Here is a 25,093-nt window from a genome sequence, read left to right as displayed (position 1 = left end):
TACACTCATATGCCCCAGAAGTCAAATTTGCAAAGGGTGCAGAATTAACATTGTAGCTATGCATGCCAAATTTGGTTGAAATCGGTTCCGATTTAAATATAGCTCCCATATATATGTTTTACTGATTTCGGCAAAATTGGCCAAAATACCCACATTTTCCTTGTAAAAACGCCACTGCTAAGTCGAACATTTGTAAAAATGATTCGATTTTTCCTATACTTCTAATACATATCTATCGACCGATTGGGCATAAATACACTTTTGCAAAGTTACCTAAAAGTTACTTCAGATTTAAATGTTTCTCACATTTTTTACTAACATTTCGTTCCACCTCAGGACATTAGACGACTTAAAGTTAAAGTCTATAAATTTTGTAGAACTCTAACAAACTTTGTCCAGATCAGGTCAGATTTAAATATAAGTATATGGGAACATAAACCTTTATATACGAGTATAGCACCCAACACATTGGGCGGATTTAATATGTTATCGAAAATGTGGATCTACAAAGTGGTGCATGGTATACTATAGTCGGCCCCGCCCGACTTTAGACTTGCCTTACTTGTTTCAAAGACTTATATTACTTGATACATAGAATAATAGAGTCGAGTCTGAATAGGGAAATTTAAATTGTCGTTAACACGTTTTTGAAGCACTTTGATATGAAGAAAATGCTAAAAAATGAATAAATTCAAATTTGACGCGGAATCAATACCAAAATCATTAGTGTACAAAATATTTGGAACCGGACATGCTTTTCTTCAGGTTATGCAAGAAAAAAAATAGGGAAATAGAGTTTTGAATGTGGTATTATTTTCTTAACATAAAAAAAAATACAATAAAAAATATAGTATTGATATGGTCAAAGTATAAATAAACGCGGAATAAAAACAAATCTGCTATTTATTAATGGAATGGAATTACATTTACGAAAATTGGACAACAATAGGTTTGTTTGGGTAATTTTCCAATAAAAGTTATTCAGTATAAACTTGCAATACAGTAAGAATGGGTTTTACTTTCTTCGGTAAAATTAAAAAAAAAACACAAAATTTTTTGTTCTGATTCAATACGAAATTAATTGATCCAATTAATTTTTTTATTGAAATGTCTTCAATCAATTAAAAAATTAATTGAAGGTCAATTAAAAAATTAATTGATCCAATTAAAAAAGTAATTGATACTATTAATTTTTGTGATTGCATTTAGTTTCAATTAAACAATTTGTTGAATCAATTAAATATTTAATTGAATATTTTTTAAAACTCAATTAAAATGTTAATTGGACAAATTTTCGTGAAATTTCTTTCTGTGAATGTACACGTTCACGAACTTATAATTAATTCAGCGGGTTTAAGGCAATTAAATTAAAAATTAATGATATGTCTTAGATATTGTTGCAGTCTCACAGAAGTAGAATTAAAATCAATACAATTAAATTAATATGAAACAATTCTGGCAAATTAATATGAAACAATTCTGCGAATACACAGAAAAATTTTTCGAAAATTTTTCCAATTAAAATCTTAATTGAGTTTTTAAAGATATTGAATTAACAATTTAATTGATTCAACAAATTTCTTAATTGATACAAAAATTAATAGGACCAATTAATTTTTTCATTACCTTTCAATTAATTTTTTAATTGATACTATAATTTCTGTGATTGAAGGCATTTCAATTAAAAATTAATTGAATCAATTCATTTCGTCATTGAAGACAAAAAATATTTTTTATATGTTACTTTTGGACATTTCTAGTGTACAAGTATACCGTTGAACCTGCCCTATTCATTTCTTCCGTTGAACCAACCTGATTATTCCAAAACACACACCATTTTCCGGGTTCGTCAATAATCTAAAGCTATAAACCCCCAAATTTTGCGTACACCTCACACAAAATGTAGACAAATGGTGCCTAATTGATTTTTCTTCCTCCGTATCATGACAACTCGTATAACAGTGACTATACGACACGTTAATATTCATTACAGATACTAAGTGTGATATCTGAAGTCTTGAAAACACTACCATATCAAATGTGCGGTTTATTGTTTCTTTTATACATAGGAACGAGTTCTTTCAAATCATTCCTTTGTTCTAATAATTCGTACCGCTGGCATGCAAAATCGTGATTGTACGTGAGTCACAAAAATAATTTTTTCGTGAGTGTGATTTCGGAAAAATACGCTCAGGAAAATAATTCCGCACACGGACATAAAACGCTTACGAGTTGAATTCATTTACAATTTTAGTGACACCTGACATGTTAAGAGTTTAATAACGCTCTCGATTTTAATCATGCTCAATTGAGAAAGGCTCAGCATAACTCTTGGAAGCATTACTGCAGCAGTATTGAGAATACGTCCGAGGCTTCCAGGCTGTGGAAGGTACTAGCATCCACCAACTCCGCTCCAGGTTTCATTAAAACATCGAGGGCAATAGGACAACGTCCAGTGAGGAGACGCTGGAGGTACTATTGGGCACACATTTTCCTGGAAATCAGACGGTTGAACTATGTTCGGGCGGTGCCACAGCGGCTCATTTCCTATCGAGGAAATTGTATCGGAATCAAGAATAAAATTGGCGTTAATTAGCTTTTGACCATTCATGTCCCCCGGACCTGATGGAATTACTCCGGCGGAGTTACAAGCAGTGACTGACAGAACTATCCCCTGGTTGTTGGCGATATATACAGGTTGTATCAACTTAGCATATAATCCAGAAAAGTGGAGGGAAACAAAAGTCGTTTTCATACCTAAGGCGGGAAAAGCCTCTCACTCGAGTGCGAAGGATTTCCGACCAAATATTTAAGATGACACTATGATGATTTATATTTAATATAAGAGATATATGTGGCCCATAGAAAACATTTTCTTGATTTTAATTCTAGGGCATGTAAGGCGCTATTTTCATCCATTTGTCAGAAATTTGAAAATGAGTGTCCTTCATTCCGGTATATTTAAAATGGGTTATATTTATTAATAAATAAATTTGAATTATTGAAGAACAAGCAAATAAACAGACTGGACCTCACAAACGCTTTATTTGTCGTACTATTAGGACATAAATGGACATGGCTCTTTTAAAAACTCAAAAAAAAAAAAAAAAATAATGTTCTGGATTGAAAGAGTGTTAGATTTTATAATTATGTATCATATGCTTATTTTGGATGTAACAAGGTATAGAAATATTTTGATTCAGATAATATTAGATGCGCATGCGAATATTTATTAGATTGAGTTAACAACTCAGGATTTCTTTGACTATTTTATATTTAAGAATTTATTTAATTTTAAGAATACAATAAACTAATGTCGGTCTTAGCCTAATATGTAGGAGCAAAGGTGAGAAGGGCCTAACATAATTTAAGAAGATTTGTAGGCTGGAAAAAACATGCCCAGTTCCAAAAGTTTTGTCTTTACTCTAATGATTTTGGTTTGATTTATTCCGAGCCAAAGAATCGGAGAATTAAAGGACACATTTAAGAAATAATTCCTATTCTAATTTGCGTTCTTGATTCTAGGAAATAAATTTATATTTTTTTTTTGTCAGCTTTTTTCTTCATGTGCTACCAAATTCAAGCTCGACTTCAAGTCGAAATTATGCTATGTTTCATGTAAAATATGTCTTTAAAATAAAGTGTTGAAAGACTTCTTCTAGTTTTGAACCCTTTTTTACTTTGATGCAAAGATGCAAAAAGACAACAAATTGAAAGACAATTTCATTAATTTTGAAGAAATTTTCAGAATTATTAAAGACAAATTGACCTTACTCAGTTTGGCCATGAAAAATATTGAAATAATCGTTAGACGTTGTTATGGCAACTCCGACGGTGGTACAATATGCTAAGGCGACTATTAACGCGCAAAATGAATGCAAATTTAATATAAAAATGAAAACCTGTATAATAGTATTCATTATACAGCTTTTCGATTTTAGTTTTTACTATATACGAGTAAAAACAAAACACAAAATATATGTAAAAAATATTTTTCAAAATTTTTTTAGTATTTAAGGATCCTTTTTACCTTTTTATAAAACTCGCAATAATAAAAAAAAACTTCGAACATGGTTCTCATAGCTCTTGTTTAACATTAAAAGTTAAATCATGTATGTCTGATTATAAATTCGTTTTACGTTTTCAGAGCATGAACGCTGGTTGTTGGTTTGCAAATATATGGTGTCATTAGAGTGATCAAAACCGATTGTCGGTTTTCGTGAAAATACCATTTTTGCTGGACTTGTAGAACCTGTATTTAAGGCCCCAATAACCGGCTTTCGGTTTTTATATTTTAATTGTAAAATTGCCAATTTTATGCATAAGATAAATGTTCGGATGTTTATTTCATAATAAAGCAAAAAGTATGCAGTTAATAATGAAAACCACTGTCAACCAAATATATTCATATGAATTCTATCGTTGAGGCTGTGATTCGACGCTGAGGTTGTGATTCGACGCTGAGTTCTTTCACATGGTCTGACAGTAAGGTCGCAATATCTTGGTGGCTTATTATGATTGCCCAGCTTGGAAATGTATGCTGCAAAATAGCAACGGCTTGGTTGCTTGTGTGACACGTAACTAAAAGTAAGTAAATGTAAGCATTCTCCAGATCAACACCAAACAGCTCCAACCATAAAACAAGTTCATTAGCGAAAAAAAATCAAGTAACTCCGCAAGGCCACTAACCAAACTAAACAGTCGAACGTTGAGAATAAAGGGTGATAGGTCATAATTTGGTCAAGGGAAAACGCGTGTAAATCGGTGAAATCGTTTATTTAAAAAATCAAATTAAATTTCTTTTTCAAGTTCAATTAGTATAAAATTTAGGAAAAATATTCAGTTAGGCTTTCGCTTTTCCAAATCCGAATTGCCGGTCCTCACGCTTGACACCTGCCATCAGATTTTGTACAGCCACCTTGTCCACCTTCTTCGCCGCAGAAAGCCAGTTTGCCTTGAACTGCTGCTCGTCCTTAGCAGTTTTTTGGTCTTCTTTAGGTTCCGCTTGACAATAGCTCAGTATTTCTCAATTGGGCGGAGCTCTGGCGTGTTGGGAGGGTTCTTGTCCTTGGGAACCACCTGTACGTTGTTGGCGGCGTACCACTCCATGGCCTTTTTACCGTAATGGCAAGATGTCAAATCCGGCCAAAACAGTACGGAACAACCGCGTTTCTTCAGGAAAGGCAGCAGACGTTTATTCAAACACTCTTTCACGTAAATTTCTTGGTAGACAGTCCCGGAAGCTATGAAAATGCTGCTTTTCAAGCCACAGGTACAGATGGCTTGCCAAACCAGATATTTCTTTGCGAACTTTGACAGTTTTATGTGCTTGAAAATATCTGCTACATTTCCCCTTCCTTTTGCCGTATAAAACTCCTGTCCCGGAAGCTGCTTGTAGTCGGCTTTGACGTAGGTTTCGTCGTCCATTACCACGCAGTCAAACTTCGTCAGCATCGTCGTGTACAGCCTCCGGAATCGCGCTTTGGCCGTCGTATTTTGTTTATCATCGCGATTTGGAGTCACTACCTTCTTGTACGTCGATAGTCCGGCTCGTTTTTTGGCTCGATGCACGGTTGTAGACGATACACTCAGCTTATTTGCGGCATCTCGGAGAGAGAGGTTAGGGTTTCGCTTGAAACTACCGGCAACTCTCTTTGTCGTCTCAGCGGCTCCCGGTTTTCGATTTCCCCCCGATCCAGACTTCCTGGCTGTTGACAAACGTTCCCCAAACACTTTAATTACATTTGTAACCGTTGATTTGTAACCGATTTTGCCAGCTTTGCGTGCGAGTAGCTCGGATTTTCCCGATGCGCGGGCAAAATTTTGATACGCTGCTCTTCTTGCTTGGACGGCATTTTGACAACTGAAGAGTGAATTCCAAAATCAAAATAGGAGCAACATTCTACACACACACACACCTTCAAAATGAGGGGTGTTCGGTTTTTTAAATGCAAAATTGAAAGAAATACGTCAAGTTTATATTGACCAAATTTTGACCGTATCACCCTTTAGAAGACTCTCAGATAAACCATTTTGCATTTTGACATATACGACGAGGTGGAAATGAGCCTCATTTGTTCCGATGAAAATCCAGATTCTGTGACAGCAAAAATTATTTTTACCTCCCCCATATGTTATTGAATGGCGAATATAAAGGGAGCAGCGCAGCTATGTTTTCATTAAAATCAAAAACAAAATCTCTGCCAATTTCCAACTATTTTAATTTTGGTCTTACTTTGATAGCATGTTTATTTAGTGTTATTAGCTCCGTCCGAGAACTCAATAATTTTTGATAATTATCACAATTTTTTACTAGAACCTCATCGATTACGCCAAAAAGCCAGCGTGATAATACATTTGTCAGTTATCAGATTGAGAAATTGCAAGTTTTTGCTAGAGTGTCTGATAACAACAAAACACAAGTAAAATGTACAAGTTCCGCAATTATACTGGGGGCTAAAAAATTTAATACGTTTAATGTTTTAGAAGCTCAAATTTTGAATATACAAATAGTTACTGTACTGACAAAAAATCATGCTCGGTTTCAAAGATTTTGTCTTTACTTCAAAAATGTTGGCATTGATTACGAGCCAAAGAAGCGGAGAATACAAGTAGGGACACTTTTAAGACACAATTCTCTTTTACATTTGGGTTTTGTGTTCTTGCTTCTAGGAAGCCAATTATAATTTTTCGTTTTTCAGCTTTGTTTTTTTCTTCATATGCTACCAAAGTCCTTTAAAACGAGTTAACGATGTTTGAAGTAAAAAACGTCTTTAAAATAAAGTATTGAAAAACATGTCCTATATTTGAACGATTTTTTGCTTTGTAGTCAATATGCAAAAAGACAACAAATTTACAGACAATTTCATTAATTTTAAAGAATTTTTCTAAATTATTAAAGTCAAGTTGACCTTAGCCCAAAAATGTTTTCTTTCATGTTATGATACCCACTTTTAATTCAAATCACTTACTTATAAGGACAATACGACTTCATTGGAAAGTTTATCGACATTTGGACAAGGAAAAAGCTTTATATTAGAGAAATGCGTCTTCTATGCTAAGCAAAATTTGCATTCGCATTTTAAAGACATGAAATCTTTAACCTCACGACAATATTCTTTCAGTGTGGATTGCATTCACGTACTTTTCAGCAATTTTAATCAAAGAGAGTAAAATGCACTTTAACTCTCTTGCTAGTTTTTACTGGATAATTATTGCTAGAAAATTACACGAACACACCTATTATTGGTGAAGTCATCGCATCAGTTTTGAAGAATGTCAACGTTGATATGTCAAACGCCAACGCCGTCAAAGCATAATTTTTAAACGAATTTAACACGAGACAAGCCGGGAAAATGGAAAAATTGATTAAAGTTGGTTATTTTGTGTTGTTTTGGAATATACACCCAGAAAAAAGTGACCCCTTCTTTAAGTTAAAATGAACTTACTGTGAAGAAAGTTGAACTTCGTATAGCGCCAAAGACATTTTTATTTTTTTGAACGATGTGATTTTCGTAGAAATTAGGTATAATGCATTCCATATATTAGTTAACATTTTCCTATATTTATTTACCACTATGCTACAGAATGAAAAAAATTTAACTGATTTGAATTCATATATGGAATGAGTTTATTGAAATTTTTTCATTCATTTGGACAAATCTTACATATTTGTGGTAAAACTTTTACTTCATAATTAGAACTGCTTACCTTCGTTTTTAAATACAATTTTATTTATTTATATAAGCGCCCCTCATGTTGGTTACTCCGGAGTGGGCGGTTGAATTTGCTGCACCCAGAAAAATGTGGCCCTTATTTAAGTTAAAATTAACTAGTATTGAACTTCGTATAGTGCCAAAGACATTTTTATTTCTTTGAACAATGTGATTTTCTTAGAAATTAGGAAGTATGCATTCTACATATTAGTTAACATTTTCTTATATTTATGTACCACAGAATAAATATATGAATGGAATTCGTATATGGACAAATTTTACATTTTTATGGTAAATCGTTTACTTTCGTTTTTAAATACAGTTTTATTTATTTATATTTTCTTCAATAAAAGACATGTTTTATTAATATATTGAATATATTTATTAAGAATCAACAGCACACTGAAAAAACAGTGAACCCACCAGGAAAGATAACTTTCGATTAATTTTAGAAAATTTTGATTTTTTTTAGAAAATTTTAACTAAACAGTATTACAAGCGCTGGCATCACTCCGATATGGTAAAAATAAGTAAATATTTTTCGACAAATTCAAGAAAATTTATTAGACATAACTAAGTTTTTGCACTTGTTAAAGAAAATTTTGTAGTTTTAAGAGAAATCTTGGAGTTCAAAATTGCAAGAATGTCTTTAGTGCCATACGAAGTTCATGATGGACACATTTTTGGTAAAATTTACAAATTTAAAGAAATAATGAACTATTTTGTGAGAAATACGAAATTAGGAAACCTTTATGCTTTATTTTTGTATAATTTTTTCCTGTTTTTTAGTTCATTTAACTAACGTACGCAAAAAATTATTTGAGTAAAGTAAACTTTTTCCAAACATAATGATTCTATGAACTAATATAAAGTTAAATTGGCTTTAGTGAAATAGAGAGTTCACTTTTTTTTGAGTGCATCGACTGGCCTTGAAATATTAGTTTATTATTCCACTATTTCCAATTTCCATGTAATGTCATCAAACGCATTTTTTCTTCTTCTTGTACCTTTCACTTTTAATAAGTTGCTGCGTAACGATTTTGTCCTCCTTTTACAATTTCAATACCTACAAATATAAAAAATCATAAACCATTTTTGTTACAAAAGGTTAGCGTCACTGAATATTACCTGATAATTGAAGATTCCAAAATGAAGACAAACGAAAGGGTTTTTATTCTGCTGGTGTTTTCTTTCTTTTTACACCATCACGAATATTGATAGATTTATTTTCAAAAAAACGAACATTTTTCTCACTAATTTAAAATAATAAATCTTTTATATATTTTATTTGTTACTTATTATATTATTTTACCATATTATTTTTTAACAATCTCTCCGTATACCACAACAACGCGATTCCAACCAAAAAACAACCCACGCGCAAACATATCGATTACACCCACGCGCAAACACATCGATTACGATGACAGGTATCGATTACAGGTAAACAATAGAAATATAGGAAAATTTCCTATATTCTAACAAGTGTGTTTCCTTAGGATTTCCAAAGGATTGCATACTTCTTAGTACGAATGAACTAAAATATTTTTCTATGCCAAGTGTTGTTCGTATGTATGAAAAACTTTCTATTATAAAGGAAGTCGCAATTATCATTTTATAAGAAATTTTACTAATTTTGAGGAAACTTGGTTTTAGTTCGGATTTTGTTTATTTTTACGAATGCTTTGTTATCGGTGAATAAAATTTTCTTGTTCAGTAGTAAATTCTTATACCCAGCGAAGAAAACAGTATTAGTAAAATTCCATGCCTTATTCTAGTTAATGAACTATTCCTAACTGCTTATAGTTTAGGATTTTTTTACTGAAACGAGTAAATTTTATTATTTCTCACAAAAATTTACCTTAATGGAAATAAAATGGATAAACTATATTGATGAAGAATTTTTCCTTTAGTTTCGAAGGCACTTTTTTCTGGGTGTACTTTCCAAAATTTCTTTTATTACGGAGATTATATTTGGTAATTATAGGATTTTTGACATTTAAGAAATTTGCTATTCCTTTTATAGGTCTTTTGTTTTTAATAATTTGTTTTAATAATTTTTAAATTATACATTGATATATGGGAGCAACCGTCCTGCATTGGTTCGACACCGTCGTGACATTACTGAGTGTTTCAAAGCTAACCTAAACTGTACCCGAATGTATCACAATTGGCAAAGTTCACCTTAAATGTGAGTATTAAAACCAGGATAACATTACAACCTTGCTATTTTAGCGAAATAATGACAACTAAATACGGCTTTAAGAGAATAAAAATAGTTTACAAAATATATTTTTTTTTATGTGCATTTTATGAGAGGTGATGTTTTTAAGTATTTTCATTTCCTGAATTCGTAAATAGAGGTTAAATTTTTATATGGAACACTTTTTGAGATATACTTAAATTTTTATATTGTCACTAGAAGCGAGAATCATATCTCGAGCTAGAAATGTCCGGTTATATCGTTGGATCTGTTGCTCTCTGAAAAGTGCCAACCGTTGAAATAACGTCCGGTTTCACTTTTCGCTCGTACAAATGCTACTCTAACGTAAGAATAAAGACCAACTAGAAGAAAAAATGACAAAGTTTTAAGCATATTTTTTGAAAATGTGATATATTTTGAACCACTCAACTTATCACAGATCCACATTTGTTCGTCATCTCAATACCTTGCATTTAAGTACCAATAACGATATAATCGTACATTTTTAGCTCGAGAAATGAATGAAAAAAGGAAGAAAACCTAAACTAGTTTCGAATTCGGGAGATGAAAATACATGAAAAAGCAAACTTTCATCAAATGTAAATTAAAGGGTAAACTAGTGTAATTACTTTGCTTTTTTGCTTCCTTTCATTACAGGTTGTCTTAACATTGTTATGTTTTAAGTCCAAAGAAGGAAAACAAACGAAATCCTGGACAACACTCGAACTCAACTTCCAATACTTCGATGGAATTCAATTTATTTCACACATTTAATAAATGTTTTGAGTTATAGTATTGAATAATTTACGGATTTCATTTCGACAAATTTTGTTGCTGGGTCAACAAACATTTGTAGTTGTTAAAGCAGTAAAAATGTTAGCAATTTCAACTGACGCAGTTTACTACTTCAGCAGCGATGTTTGTCAAAAACTTTTAGCAAACGCGTTTGCTAATTCAGCAACATTTGTTTGCTGTTTTAGCTGTAGAAAATGTTTACTGTTTCAACTAACGAATGTTTCCTGAAACAAGTACATGCTACTGCTGTCCCTTTTTCTGCAAACAAAAACTGCTGTTTTAGCAAACATTTTTGATTTTTTCATTCATGAAGTTGATTGACTATGGTCAACTTGGCTTTAGTATTCTTTAAAATTAATAAAATCGTCTTTAAATTTGTTGCCTTTTTGAATCTTGAGTACAAAGCAAAAAAACGTTCAAAAATAGGAGATATTTTTCAACACTTTATTTTAAAGACTTTTTTGAGTTGAAACATAGCATAATTTCCACTTGAAGTCTTGTCTGAATTCGAAAACTTACGTTGCCGTTAATACGTTTTTAAAGGACTTTGATATCACGTGAAGAAAAAAATCTGGAAAAAACGAGTAAATTAAAATTTACTAGGATCAAGTACCCACTACTCAAGTTTAAGAGAGAATTGTGTCTTAAATTTATCCTTTCTTCAATTCTACGCTTCTTTGGCTCGTAATCAATAGCAAAACCATTAGTGTAAAGACAAAATCTTTGAAACCGGGCATGCAAGTAAAATTTACTGAGTAATTGAATAGTCTAAGTAGGCTTAAAACCCACTTAAACCCAACTTCTTCTTGATTTAAGAGTTACAGAAATAAATACGACTAATTTCGAATTAAATCAAAATGGAAGTTAAAAGCCCCATCCATTATATCGTTTGGACCTAAGCGCTTCCAAATAAAAAAATATTCACATAAAAAATCATAATGTTTCGGCAGTATCCAAAAATATACGTGCTTTCTACAAAACAAGTTTGGTACATATGTTAGAGCAGACATTTTTTAAGGGTGTACATATTTTTTACCGAACATTGCTGCAATGCTGTTTGGTATAACACTGCTAAACACAGTAACCAACACTGGTAGGTTTTTATTGATCAAATAACTTCTTTGGACTTACCGCAACTTCAACACTTGATGGCGGCAACAGTCTAGATGACACTTTTGTGCATTTACAATTGTCAAAACACCATTGAGCATATTGCTTGAGCTTTCCTTCTAGAGTCTCCAAATTTTGTTTAAGGAAGGATACAAAATAACTAAAAAGATAAAATTTATTTAAATTGAAAATTTGTTAGTGCGAATATCAATATTAGACAATGACATATTGACAATTACGATACAACTTCATAATATCACAACGGGCTGCCACTTTAACCTACAACTTCATGTGGTTTCTAAAACACAGCTTCAAACTACCCTCCACTTTTATGATAGACACAGAGGGACATTTTTCTGGAAATTCTTTATTGTAACCAGATTCAAACGAGGCAATTTTTCAATTTTTGAAAAATTTACATTCATTTTTTCGACATTGAGTTTTATGAGAAGTTCCTTCTGTATGTAGAAAGTCTACAAAGACCCTTATAAGCTTCACAAAGAAAATGTGCAAATTTTGATAATCTTCAAAGGGTTTGACGTGGCCATATAATATGTAAGTATTATTGGCTTTTTTATTTAATAAAGTTTTTTTTTTGGTATTTTGTTAATGACATTCGAAGAACTTATCCGATATCAGTTCTGTCTCTTAATAAGCTCATGTAAAATGCATTACTTCTAATCCGATTCAGTACCAATATGCGATCCAAAAAGAATATGTTAACTAATTTTTTGACATCGCCTCTTTGTGAATATATTTTTATTTATTTATTTTGTCGTTATATTTCATATTGATATTATAAAAAATTAAGCTACTTACCGAAATAACAGTTTACTTGGCTGAAAAGCCACAATAATCAAGCACATTAAGAGCCACAGTCGATCTGCCCATTCAATATTAGGATTATTGGTACATTGCCGCATACATTGAATAAAAATTTCATCTCTTAGTTCATCACGTTCAATCCCCAGCCCTATGATATATTGAAGGGCTTCTAATTCAGCATCAGAATTCAAATCGCCAGTCATGTATTTCCATAATTCCTTCAAAGATAGAAACAATGTTGTTGTCGAAACAAGTGATCGTTATAATTAAAATGGGTATTCACAAAACTGTATATATACAAAAATAGTACTAATGGGCTTTGGGCACGCTAAACGGGAAACCAGCTGCTCGGGTAAAACTTGATGTATCAGATTTGATACAATTGGATCTCAAAAATGAAACATTAGATCTGAGCAGATATGAAGAATATGTATAAGCATGGCGCTAGATACCGTCGGATATGAACAGATGTAATCTAATATTTGACTATATTTTTTGCTATATTTAATTCTATCTCTTTTTGATATCTGATCAGATCCAATTCCATATAAGTCGGGCCGACTATATCATACCCTAAACCACCCCTACTGAAATAGTAAACATTGTTTGTGGGGTACCAATCCCAATCCTGCTAACAACAAATACATGGACAGACGGACGATATATATTGTATCTAAAATCCTGCTAACAACAAATACATGGACAGACGGACGGTATATATTTTATCTAAAATATATATTATCTAAAATCAATATTTCTGGTAGGCACATTTTTGGCAGATCAAAGTTATTATATCCTGACCACTATGTGGTTTAGGGTATAATAAATTGGATGTAATCAGATATAACATTTTTTGGGAAAATGCAATTAGCCAGAAAAGATTGTTTTTTTTTTGAGTTAGTCTTTATGAAATTGTTTTTACATCCTAGAAAAAAAAAACGTTTGTCACCAAAAGTATATACTTTTCTTCCAAATAAACTTCCTTACAGCGAAAAGCAAATGAGAAACGAACTTTGTTTGGCTAAAAATTCGTTTGTGAGGAAAGAATTATTTTTTTGCGTGTAGTATGGTCCAAAACGCGAGTAGTGAAGTGAAAAAATTGGTATTGATTTCAAAATTGTGGTTGAAGTTCGAAAGTTGATCTTTTGAACTTCTTAGTTATGGACAAAGGACGATATAATGTAACATCGAGAATTGCTATGTCGGAATTTAACTGGTTTAGTTCATACAATTTTTGCAAAACACATAAATTCATTTTAGCATCAGTTTTACACTGTATGTGTGTGTGGGGCTTTTCGAAGAATAATTTTGTATGTGATTGAATCATTAAATCGATTTTTATTGGTGTATGAAACAGTTTAGTGCGTTTCTGTGTGATAAGGTCCAATGGACCCACCACTATTTACAGTATTACAGCACAGTTTAAAAAGCAGCGTAAAGTAATCGCGATTTTTGTATTTGGAACAATAAATAACACTAACATCCTTTCAGAAAATACCATTATTTAGAAGAATTTATCATTTTGGAAGTTTCCATTGGTTTCGTTGCTTGGTAGTATATACTTTTATATCTTCCATGGATATATATATGGTAGTGAAACTACAATTGCAAAAATGTTATTACTATTCATAGAAATCATGGTCGATCTAACTTTTTGTATTTCTATATATGTTCCAGACCCATCGACTCCTGGAATTTGGCAAAATGTGTCTCAATTTGGACCACCCCTATGCCAATAATACTGCGAACAAAACGAACGCCACTAAAAAATCGTATTGTTTTTCTTCAAAATCCAGTTTGTTCAGAACATTCACCAAAACTATATATTGTTGCATGGTACTACGGCTGCGACAAACATCAGGTCCTCTAGAATACTTATGAAAATTTTAAACATGAGCTGTATCCAATTTAAAATTAAATAAAACTCTATATTCACAAACAAATATCTATATATGCAATTTGTGCTTCATTCAACAGTCCACATACAGTAAATAATCGAAAAATATCGTAGCGATAACCTCTCTACAATCCTTTTATATTATGGGTTCCATGGGACCTCATCATGCTGGTATGGTTTTCGGTGTTATCATATACAGGAGGTTTGAAAAGATATGTTCTGACCTAAATTTAAGTTGAAACAAGTAACATGTATTATGAGTATTTCTTACCCGAAAAATAGAGCGTGCAATAACTACATTCTCCGGATCGTAAAGATGTATATGAGATGTAGGTATCTTGTCGCTGTTGAGAAAAGTCACCATTTCATCGACAGACATTTGTTCGGGTATGATTTGAGAGTTTCTGGTGAATGTATCCGTAGAAGAACCTTCTATACTCTTCTCATGCACATTGAAGTAGTTGATTGCAAACTCTTTTATATCATAATATGCGGTACTATTGTGTAATTCCTTCTTTGCCTCTATATTACGTAGGTTCATTTCCATAATTTTCTTTTCAACGCGGTATTTCCTTCTCTGCTCTCTATCGTTATGAACATGAGGTGTAGCTTTCATTGGTTGTTTCGATTCGACCAAATTTATATCTGATATTGGTGTTCCAGTATCTGTACTGCCATTATCCAATGCAGGTTTTGTATTGTATGAAGAACATGTCGAAGCCACTCCTTTCGAGTTGTCGTTTATATCTTCATGTGGAATTCCATCAATCTTAATACATTCGTAAATCGCTTCTGGTTTTTCCGGTTTGTTGTCCATCCGGTCAATTTGACCGTCGGGTGGTGATGGTGGTCCAGGAGTTTGTTCCGAACATGTGAGCATTCCATTGCTTGATTCAACACTTGATTCAATCTGCGAAAGACATAAAAATCTTAAATAATTTACTCCTTCTTATTTTTAGTTAACTTTGTTAGGTTTATATCTCAGGTATGATCTTAGTTCTAGATAGATTGTTTGTGCAAAAAGCTTAGAATAAGATGTTAGGCCTTTGATTGAACACTGAAGTAATAATTTTGTATGGCTACGCAGAGAAACCATATGATTATTATGATAATATTCGAAGAGCAAAATAATTTGCACAGCGACCATGTACATTACATAAAGATTGGTAAACAAAAAACTTCTAAAGTCGGACGTGGCCAACTATAAGTCATCCTAAACAAACGATTTCATCGCTTTCTAATAACTTTTATTGGAGTAATTGTTAAATGAGCTTCGAGTCACGGTGGCGGAAAATAGTTTTAATATAAAAATAGTTTTTCATGTACATTAAATATAAACAAATGAGAAACATACGTAAGATAAAGTATTTAAAAAATAATTAATTTTATACAAAAAATCTTTTTCCCACTTTTTAAGCAAAAATAGTTAATGATGAAAGCTTCCACTGGCCAAAAGGTTTAAGACGGCAGACATTTGTATTATCGATGGAATTGACGTTGACATGCCACCAAAAATTATATTCCTCCAAGTACCAACAGCACACATCCTTCGTCAATCAAAATCATCCCAGTTTCCTACTTTTTATCAAATAGTTTCGTACATTTTATGACACAGTTTCATACTTTTTATTGCAAAATGTCATCACTACTTCATACCTTATGTTTTTGAATTATTTTCAGATCGGTTGTCTCACTTTTATTCATAACATCCAATCACCCAAAAGTTGCTTAGACATTCATTAAAAAAAGTGAATAAAGGAACACATTCAAACACACTATCATGCGCTTTACAGACTATCAGTTATTCCGGACGGAATGTCGGTGTTTGTAAAGAATCTTACAGTGTGTCGGATCGATACGACTTGTCGGCGATGACTACATAATCGGTAAATGTGTTATCGATCCCATAAAAATGCAGCAGTATCGATTATGCCTTCGGACTTAACTTATAATGTGCACAATATATCAATTTTATGTCGCGAACGGAAATAATTCAATTATAATGAAACTTCTTCATAATTTCAACGAAAATGTTTCGTACTTTTTATGAAGATTTTTTAATGCAGACTGTTTCGTATAATATTCATACTTTCGTACAACAAATTTCTTCACAAAAATTATGAAATGTGAGGAAAATTTCGTTAAAAGAACGAACTTTTCACGAAGAAAAGTTAATGTAGAATATTTCGTAGACATTTCGTATACTCATAAAAAGTTTTTCGTATATTCATAAAATTTTTTTCGTATGTTTAGTCATAAAGACCATGTACATTTTTTCGTGATATTTTTTAACTTTTTTGCAACGAAAAGAATTCTATAAAAATTTTCGTTTTATGTGAACATATTATATGTTTGGAAGCATTTTGAGCCCAATAATGTTATATGCTTGGAAGAATTTTTTTCCAAAGAAGAATGTGCTTAAAAAAATTTATTTCTGCCTGATTGCATATTCCCTCACATCTTTCTCTCTTCCACGAGACTTTTTAGTTCTTACACTAAAAAAAGCATGCCCGGTTCCAAAGATTTTGTCTTTACTTTCAAAAAATTGGTATTGATTCCGAGCCAAAGAAGTGGAGAATACAAGTAAGGATACTTTTAAGACATAATTATCTTTTAAATGTCGATTTTGTGTACTTGCTTCTAGGAAGCAAATTTTAATTTTTCGCTTTTTCAAATTTTTTTCTTCATATGCTATCAAAGTCCTTTAAAAACCAGTTAACGACCAGTAACCAGTTTATTTTCCAAAATTAGACTTGACTTCCAGTAGAAATTATGCTATGTTTCAAGTAAAAACTTCTTTAAAATAAAGTTTTGAAAAACATGTCCTATATTTGAACGATTTTTTGTTTTGTAGTCAAGATGCAAAAAGACAACAAATTCAAAGACAATTTCATTAAATTTAAAGAGAGAAAAAAAGCTGAAAAGGCAAAAAATTAAAATTTGCTTCCTAGAAGCAAGTACACAAAACCCAAGTTTAAAAGAGAATTGTGTCTTAAAAGTATCCTTACTTGTATTCTCCGCTTCTTTGGCTCGGAATCAATACCAAAATTTTTAAAGTAAAGACAAAATCTTTGGAACCGGGCATGCTTTTTTTCAGTGAAAGATGAGACTGGGAAAACCTAAGCATAAGTTTGAAAGTCCCAATAGTAGGAAAATATAATGAACGCGCGATGAACTTGCTAAAATTACGTGAGCAGTTCGGAAACTTCTTAGCCTAGCAGAAAAAGCGCGGTATAAAAAGAATAAAGTTAAGTGTTTTGGAAACTTCCATCTCTGTTTTGAACACATGTTAAACTTTGTTTCGATCTGGCAGCTCCTTCATATAGAAACAGGTGTTCAAAAAAGATGAATCCGCAATTTTTTTACACTGAAAAATTAGAAATGCGTGCTGTCATTAAATATTTACATAAATAAGGTTTATCGGGACAAGAAATTTATTCTGATATGGTGAATGTGTTAGGTGAAAGTGCTCCTTCATATGCAACAGTAAAAAATTGGGTTGCTGAATTTAAACGTGGTCGTACAAGCATTGAAGATGAACCACAAATTGTAGCCAAAGAGCATGATATGGTATTACATGATCGACGAATAAAAGTGCGTGAAATTGCTAATATCATGGGCATCTCAAATGATCGAGTCCATTTAATTTTGTAAGAAGAACTAAAGATGAAAGAGCTTTCTGCAAGATGAGTGCCGCATTTGTTAACAGTCGATCAAAAACGCATAAGAATGAACATTTCTCAAGCTTGTTTGGATCATTTTAAGCGAAATAAAATGGATTTTAAGCGTCGTTTCATAACTGTTGATGAGACATCGATCCACTACTATACTCCAGAGACAAAAGGACAATCCAAACAATGGACTGAAGCTGGACGAAGTGCCCCAAAGAACGCAAAAACAATATAATCGGCTGGTAAGGTTATGGCAACGTAGATTGACTATCTGCAAAAGGGTAAAACAATAAATTCAGAGTACTATTGCAACCTTTTGGATCAATTAAATGTACAGCGCACAAGAGTGTTTTAACAATGGCAACGAATTAAAGTGCTTGACCACCCACCTTATTCTCCTGATTTAGCTCCCAGTGACTTTTACTTGTTCCCAAATCCAAAAAACTTCCTTGCTGGCAAGCGTTTTACCTCAAATGAAGATGCAATTACAGTTATAAACCACTATTTTGAAGACCTTGAGGAAAACTATTTTAATCAAGGGATAGAATTGCTAGAAAAGTGTTGGACTAAGTGTATTGAAGTTTCAGGAGATTATATTGAAAAATAAAAATATTTTTGAAAAACTCGTATATACTAAACAAAGAAAAGACGGTCACTACGAAGTACCTTATTTGTGGAAGTTCGACACCCTAAACTTTCCCGATAGTTTGCTAATGGCCAGGAAGCGAGTCGTTTGCTTAGAGAAAAAAACTAAAAAATGACCCTAAACTGTATGAGGTATATAAGACGCTATAGAAAATTATACAAAGATAAAAATAATATACAAAAATAAGTGAGAGAAGTCAAGGGTTGTATGGGATGCTGCCGCTGTGTCGTCGGGCGTCTCACTAAATTCATTCCTACTGAAGGGACATGACATGTTTGTTTCATTGTCTGCCGTTCTATTCGCATTTCGCCAAAGAGCAGTTGCACTCAGTGTTCCACTAGATCGGAGGATCGGGAGGTGCAGCGTTTTTTTTTTTTTGTGGAGAGATTGCAATACCAATATTGAACCACAGGTTTATTTGATGGATGTCATGATTTTTGGAGCAGTATGCGCTCCCAACATTTCACAATATGTGAAGAATTTAAACGCTGACAAATATTGTGAGATATTTCCAAAATAATAAAGGAAGATTACTATTTCGATTATCTTTCGTATTCGTTTGAGATTATAAAGGAGATTATAAAAGAGGTTCAATTTATTCACAGAGAGGCAGGATATAATAAACGAAATTGGATAAGTAACAACCAAGATGCTATAAATTCAATCTGCAGCCCTGACAAAAAAAAGTCTGACAAAAAAGTCTGAATTTGTTCGATTGAAAATATGTTGAAAAAGCTTTAGGAGTTTTTTTTGGCACGTTTTAGTTATGAAAAATTGTATAGAATCATCATTTGATCACGTCTAAGTTATCTCCTTCTCTTATGGAAAATTGTAGAGAATATCCGAATAAAATTCTCACTAAACGGAAAATTTTTTTCGTGAGTGTGCGTGAGTAACGAATTTCGTAAAAATACGCTCACGAAAATAATCCCGCCCACGGACATGAAACGCTTACGTGTTGAATTCATTTACAACTTTGGTGGCACCTGGGATGTTAAGAGTTTAATAATGCTCTCGATTTTAATCATGTTTTCAGACACGTCTCTAAGGTAAATTACTCATAAAATTATTCGTGAGTCACAACAATTTTCGTAATTCACGGTATTTTCGTGCGTGAGTACAAATTTTTTTTCGTGAGTGTGCGCGAGGCCTACCAAACAATATCGTATGTGAGTAAGATTTTTCCGCCGTGAGTGTGCGTGAGTAAAATATTACTCATGGTGACACCTCTAGTCTGAAGGTAGTCTTGGGCAAAACCGTTCACCGTAGTGATTCGGACCTATCGTTCCTTTTTTAGAAAGAAACTAGTTCCTTTACATCGTTCCTTCGTTCCATCTCGTTCTTATAATTCGTACCGGTTTTAATATTTGCCATCATCGTCTACTACCATTCAGAGGAACTACAGTCTTTATGTCGTTCCATTTAGTTCCTTTGAATAAATTCAATCATTCAACTGTTGAATTTCTTTCACAAGCAAGTAGTGAAAGAAGAAGCACGTTTATATCAAGAAATATAAAAGTTGATTAATATTCCGTACTCGATGTATTTTTAAAGCGAATTAGTTTTTTTTTTATGAATGAGACATTAATAAGAAAAGGAACAATGGACCTACAGGAACGAAAGTGACGGAACTAGTACCGGTCGTTCCATTTGGTGAACCGTTCATTGGAACTAGTTCGTTCCGGAACGACACAAGATTATCTGGAGGGCAAGAATTGATTGGGACCAAGAAATTCCTGACAATCTTATGATTAAATGGGCCCAATGGCTCAATGTGTTACCGTCCATTGAAGCCATGAAAATCCCACGATGTTACCTACGAAATATTTCCCCTAATTACGCCAACCTTGAAGAGCAGCTCCATATGTTTGTTGACGCCAGCAAGGATGGCTATGCTGCGGTGTGATATCTCCGACTACTACATGATAGCAATATAAAATATAGCCTCGTTGAGTATAAAACTGGAGTGGCTCCCATTAAGATAACTTCGGTACCACGATTGGAATTAATGGCCGCTTTGATAAAGCTCGTCAGATTCAAAGACTGTTCTGAGGTGGACAAATTCGGAGCACCGGAATTACAGTCAATTCTTAATACGGAAGACAAGTGGCGAAACTAACAGTTTTGTTACCACAGAGGAGATGTCGCAACCCACATTAGTAATAGGATCCAGTCAGAAGCTGATGGACGAATTTCGTTTTTCGAAGTGGAATCGCATGTTGAGAGCAGTGGCGTATAACATGCACTTCGTTAAAAACTCTAGAGAAAAGATTAGAATAAAGGGTGAATTTTTACAATAGGAATTGCTCAAAGCAGAAATATGCCTTTATCGCCAAGCTTAACATGAGAGATATTCTTCCGAAATTTTGTGTCTCGTTGCAAAGAAGGCTATACTTGAAACTAGCGAAATATTCAACAAGTGTCCTTTCTTAGATGAATTCGTCCGAAATATTTGATTCCTAGACTTAGGACTACCTTTAAAGCCACTGTCCGAAATTGCCAACACTGTAAGATAAGAAAATATATGCCTTTAGTACCCCAAACAGCAAAACGTTCTAAAGCTCGGTTGTCTTCTAATGAAGTTTCATTTACATACACAGAACTGGAGAACGGCCCACTCACACTCACTGTCAATCGTCATAAAGAGAAAAGATATGGAAGCCTGTTCACTTGCTTAACGATTAGAGTAGTACATATGAAGTTGCCCATTCATTAACGACGAATTCTTGAATCATGGCAATACGGAATTTTATGGCGCGTAGAGGTATCCCCAGGGATTTTTTTAGTGACAATGGACGAATTTTATTGGCGCAGACAAGAGCTTAGACAACCGATTAAGCTTGTTAGAGGAGATTTTTTTCAATACACTTTACATAGATGCAGACATTGGAATACCAGTGGAATCTTAAAACACATAGATGTACTTATATGAAAAAAATATTGATATATGTCTCATAAGCGAGACACATTTTGTTAAAAATTCATTCGTGAAAATTAAAGACTACAATATATGCACTCCATCCAACACCGCAAGAGGAGGAAGTGCTGTTATTATTAAAACTTCAATGAAACATTGGGTTGAAAACACAATATCTGTAGACTATTTTCAAGTTATAACTGTAACAATTGACATAAATAAAACGCTGGTTTCAGTTTCAACTGTTTACAGTCCACCACGACATAATATAAAATTTGATCAATACAAAGACATGCCAAATTCACATAAACATATATTTATTATGGGAGGGGATTTCAATGCAAAGAACATACAATGGGGTTCTAGATGGACCACACCAAAGGGCAGAGAACTACATCGTGCACTCATGAGTTCTGGATGTACAGTAATATCAACCGGTAAGCCAACAGACGTATCTAAAACTCCCGATCTGATTGACTTTTTCATTACTAGAAAAATTCAAGAAAACAAACTGATAATTGAAGATGGACATGAACTCAGTTCTGACCATTCTCCTAGATATCTTCATTATTTAAGTGAAGCAAAAAGTATATACGGCCGTAAGTTCGGCCAGGCCGAAGCTTATGTACCCTCCACCATGGATTGCGTAGAAACTTCTACTGAAGACTGTCATCCACAATCAAATCACTTGGGTTGCGGTAACACTTGCCAATGGCAAGGTATCTTAAAACTTTCTAACACCGTCTTCTAAATTGCAAGGTAGTCCCTACGTGGTATATATTAAACTAAAAAAGGCCGATTAAATACGTATATAATTAAGTTTGACAAAATATTCTATAGAAATAAAAATTTGACAAAAGTTTCTATAGAAATAAAATTTTGACAACATTTTCTATAGAAGTAAAATTTGGACACAATTTTTAATAGAATTAAAATTTCGACAACATTCTCTGTAGAAATAAAATTTTGAAAAATTTTTCTATACAAATAAAATTTTGATTATTAATTTTGTTCGGCTTGAGGTCATAGAAACAATCGATTATTGATTTGTTTTAATATTTATTTCCAATATTTCGGTTAGTGCCACTAACCATCTTCTGGGATTTTGTATCTACATAAAATACAAAAATTAAATTACATTTAATGTTCACAAAAATCACAATTATTATTTAAGATATAATTTATTGAAAATAACTAACTTGAGTTCTTGTGCTGCTGTTCGTTTCGCAAGTCACCGTTTGTGTCGATGCTTGTTTATGATATGTCGATATGTCGTTTGTGTCGATGCTTGTTTATGATATGTCGATACGTTCTCGCGCATTCTTCCGTGTCCTTTTTGAAATTCATTCTCTTGTCAGGAGAGAGATCTATTATATTGAGCATCTCAAGAGTGTATCTTCGCCTATAATTATTCTCTTGAGAAAGTATCTCAACGTCTGTAAAATTTGAATTGTGTCCTGTTGTTGTACAGTGAGCTGCCAGTGCTGTTTTTTTGTTCTTTTGACTTGTCTGTAGATTTTAGGTCTGATTTATGCGTCGAAAGTCTTGTCTTGAGCTTGGCCATTGTAGTGCCAACATATGCCATTGGACATATGTTGGACTTGTCCCCATTACATTTAATTTTGTACACTATATTACTCTTGTCCTCACTCTTTATTTTTGACTTTGTATTGCTGAATAATTCTTTTATTGTTATTGACGTGCGTGATGCAATTTGAATTTTGTCCTTGTTATATATGTCCGATTTTAAAAAACGTTCTGAGAATCCTTCGACGTATGTCATGGGCTTATACGACTTATCCTTTTTATGTTCCAGCTCTTCAATTGTTTCATTTTTCAAGCGATTAATTCCATTTGGAAACTCTGCACAAAACCATGTTTAACCGTGCGGTTAGAAATCTTAATCATTGCCTTAAAAATGAAAAGAATAAATCCTTAGGAAATTACCTAAGCAATTTGCTCCCATTCTGATAGTGAGGAAAGCACAGGATATTTGGATGTCGCCTGTCAATTGTCCAAGCCCATTAAGCCCTTTCGGGACCATGAAATTTAAAATGAGCTCAAGAAATTAAACCATAAAAAATCTCCTGGCTACGATAACATAGATGGAAAAACTTTAAAATCACTTCAAGAAAAGCAATTATCTACACCACGGTTTTGTTTAATGCCATATTGCGACTGTCATATTACCCTATGCAATGGAAATATGCAAAAATAATTTTGATTTAAAGCCCAATAAACCAGAACACGAGGTGAGTTCGTATCGACCCATAAGTTTATTGCCAACGTTATCTAAACTGTTTGAAAGGCTCTTCCAAAGAAGACTACTTCCAATTATTGAATCATTGAAAACCAGAACATCAGTTTGGATTCCGACAAAGTCATGGGACTCCTGAACAATGTCATCGGGTAGTAAAGAAGATACGAGAGAGTCTCGAAAACAAACAATATTGTTCGGCAGTTTTCCTCGACGTAAAACAGGCGTTTGACCGCGTATGGCATGAAGGACTTCTATATAAGCTAAAGAAATTGCTCCCAGCTCCTTATTTTATACTTTTAAAATCGTATCTTCATGAAAGAAAGTTTTACGTTAACATTAACAATATGAAACCTGATATAGGTGTAATAAGGGCTGGCGTACACACAAGGCAGCGTGTTAGGGCCACTGCTATATACGATTTTTACATCAGATATGCCATCTAGCGATAATGTTACTACAGCCACATATGCAGATGATACTACTCTCTTAGCATCAAGTAATTCACGTACCGCAGCTTCAAGTTTAGTACAAACGGAACTTTTAGAAATTCAGAAATGGCTAACTAAATGGAATATAAAAGTTAATGCTGAGAAATCCACGCACGTAACCTATACCTTAAGATTGGGAGATTGTTCACGCCTTTCATTAAATGACATATTTATACCTAGAGCGAACAGCGTTAAATATTTTGGAATACATATTGATAGAAAGCTGAATTGGCAAACACATATAAAAACTAAACGAACACAATTAAATCTGAAAATTAAACAACTCTATTGGCCACTTGGAGAAAAGTCTAAACTAAGTTTAGAGAATAAAGGTTTGATCTACAAAACTATTTTAAACAGTCAGCACCTCTAATATTGAAATTTTGCAAAGATTTCGATCAAAGACCCTCAGAACAATTGTTAAAGCACTATGGTATTTATGTTAGAAATTCTACGATACACAATGATTTAAATATGCCAACTGTTATGCTGGAAATTAGCAGATATAGTTCCAAGTACCTCAATAGACTTAGCTACCATCCAAATATCTTAGCTATAACACTCTT

The 25,093-nt window shown here is 33.1% G+C and overlaps 1 protein-coding gene across 1 annotated transcript in view; it reads right to left on the bottom strand.

Annotated features, from left to right (window-relative positions):
- The window catches only part of Myo81F (unconventional myosin 81F), a 189,983-nt gene that overhangs the window by 44,155 nt on the left and 120,735 nt on the right, over window positions 1-25,093 (bottom strand). Inside the window, exons 13-15 of the mRNA XM_075290991.1 lie at window positions 14,817-15,455; window positions 12,643-12,866; window positions 11,845-11,983 (exon numbers count right to left, since the gene is read on the bottom strand). Coding sequence (XP_075147106.1) covers window positions 11,845-11,983; window positions 12,643-12,866; window positions 14,817-15,455 — 1,002 coding nt within the window. The remainder of the gene's footprint in view (window positions 1-11,844; window positions 11,984-12,642; window positions 12,867-14,816; window positions 15,456-25,093) is intronic.

This window comes from Haematobia irritans, chromosome 1 (genome assembly GCF_050003625.1).
Source record: "Haematobia irritans isolate KBUSLIRL chromosome 1, ASM5000362v1, whole genome shotgun sequence".
Taxonomy (NCBI): domain Eukaryota; kingdom Metazoa; phylum Arthropoda; class Insecta; order Diptera; family Muscidae; genus Haematobia; species Haematobia irritans.
This window is presented reverse-complemented; position numbering and strand designations above follow the sequence as displayed.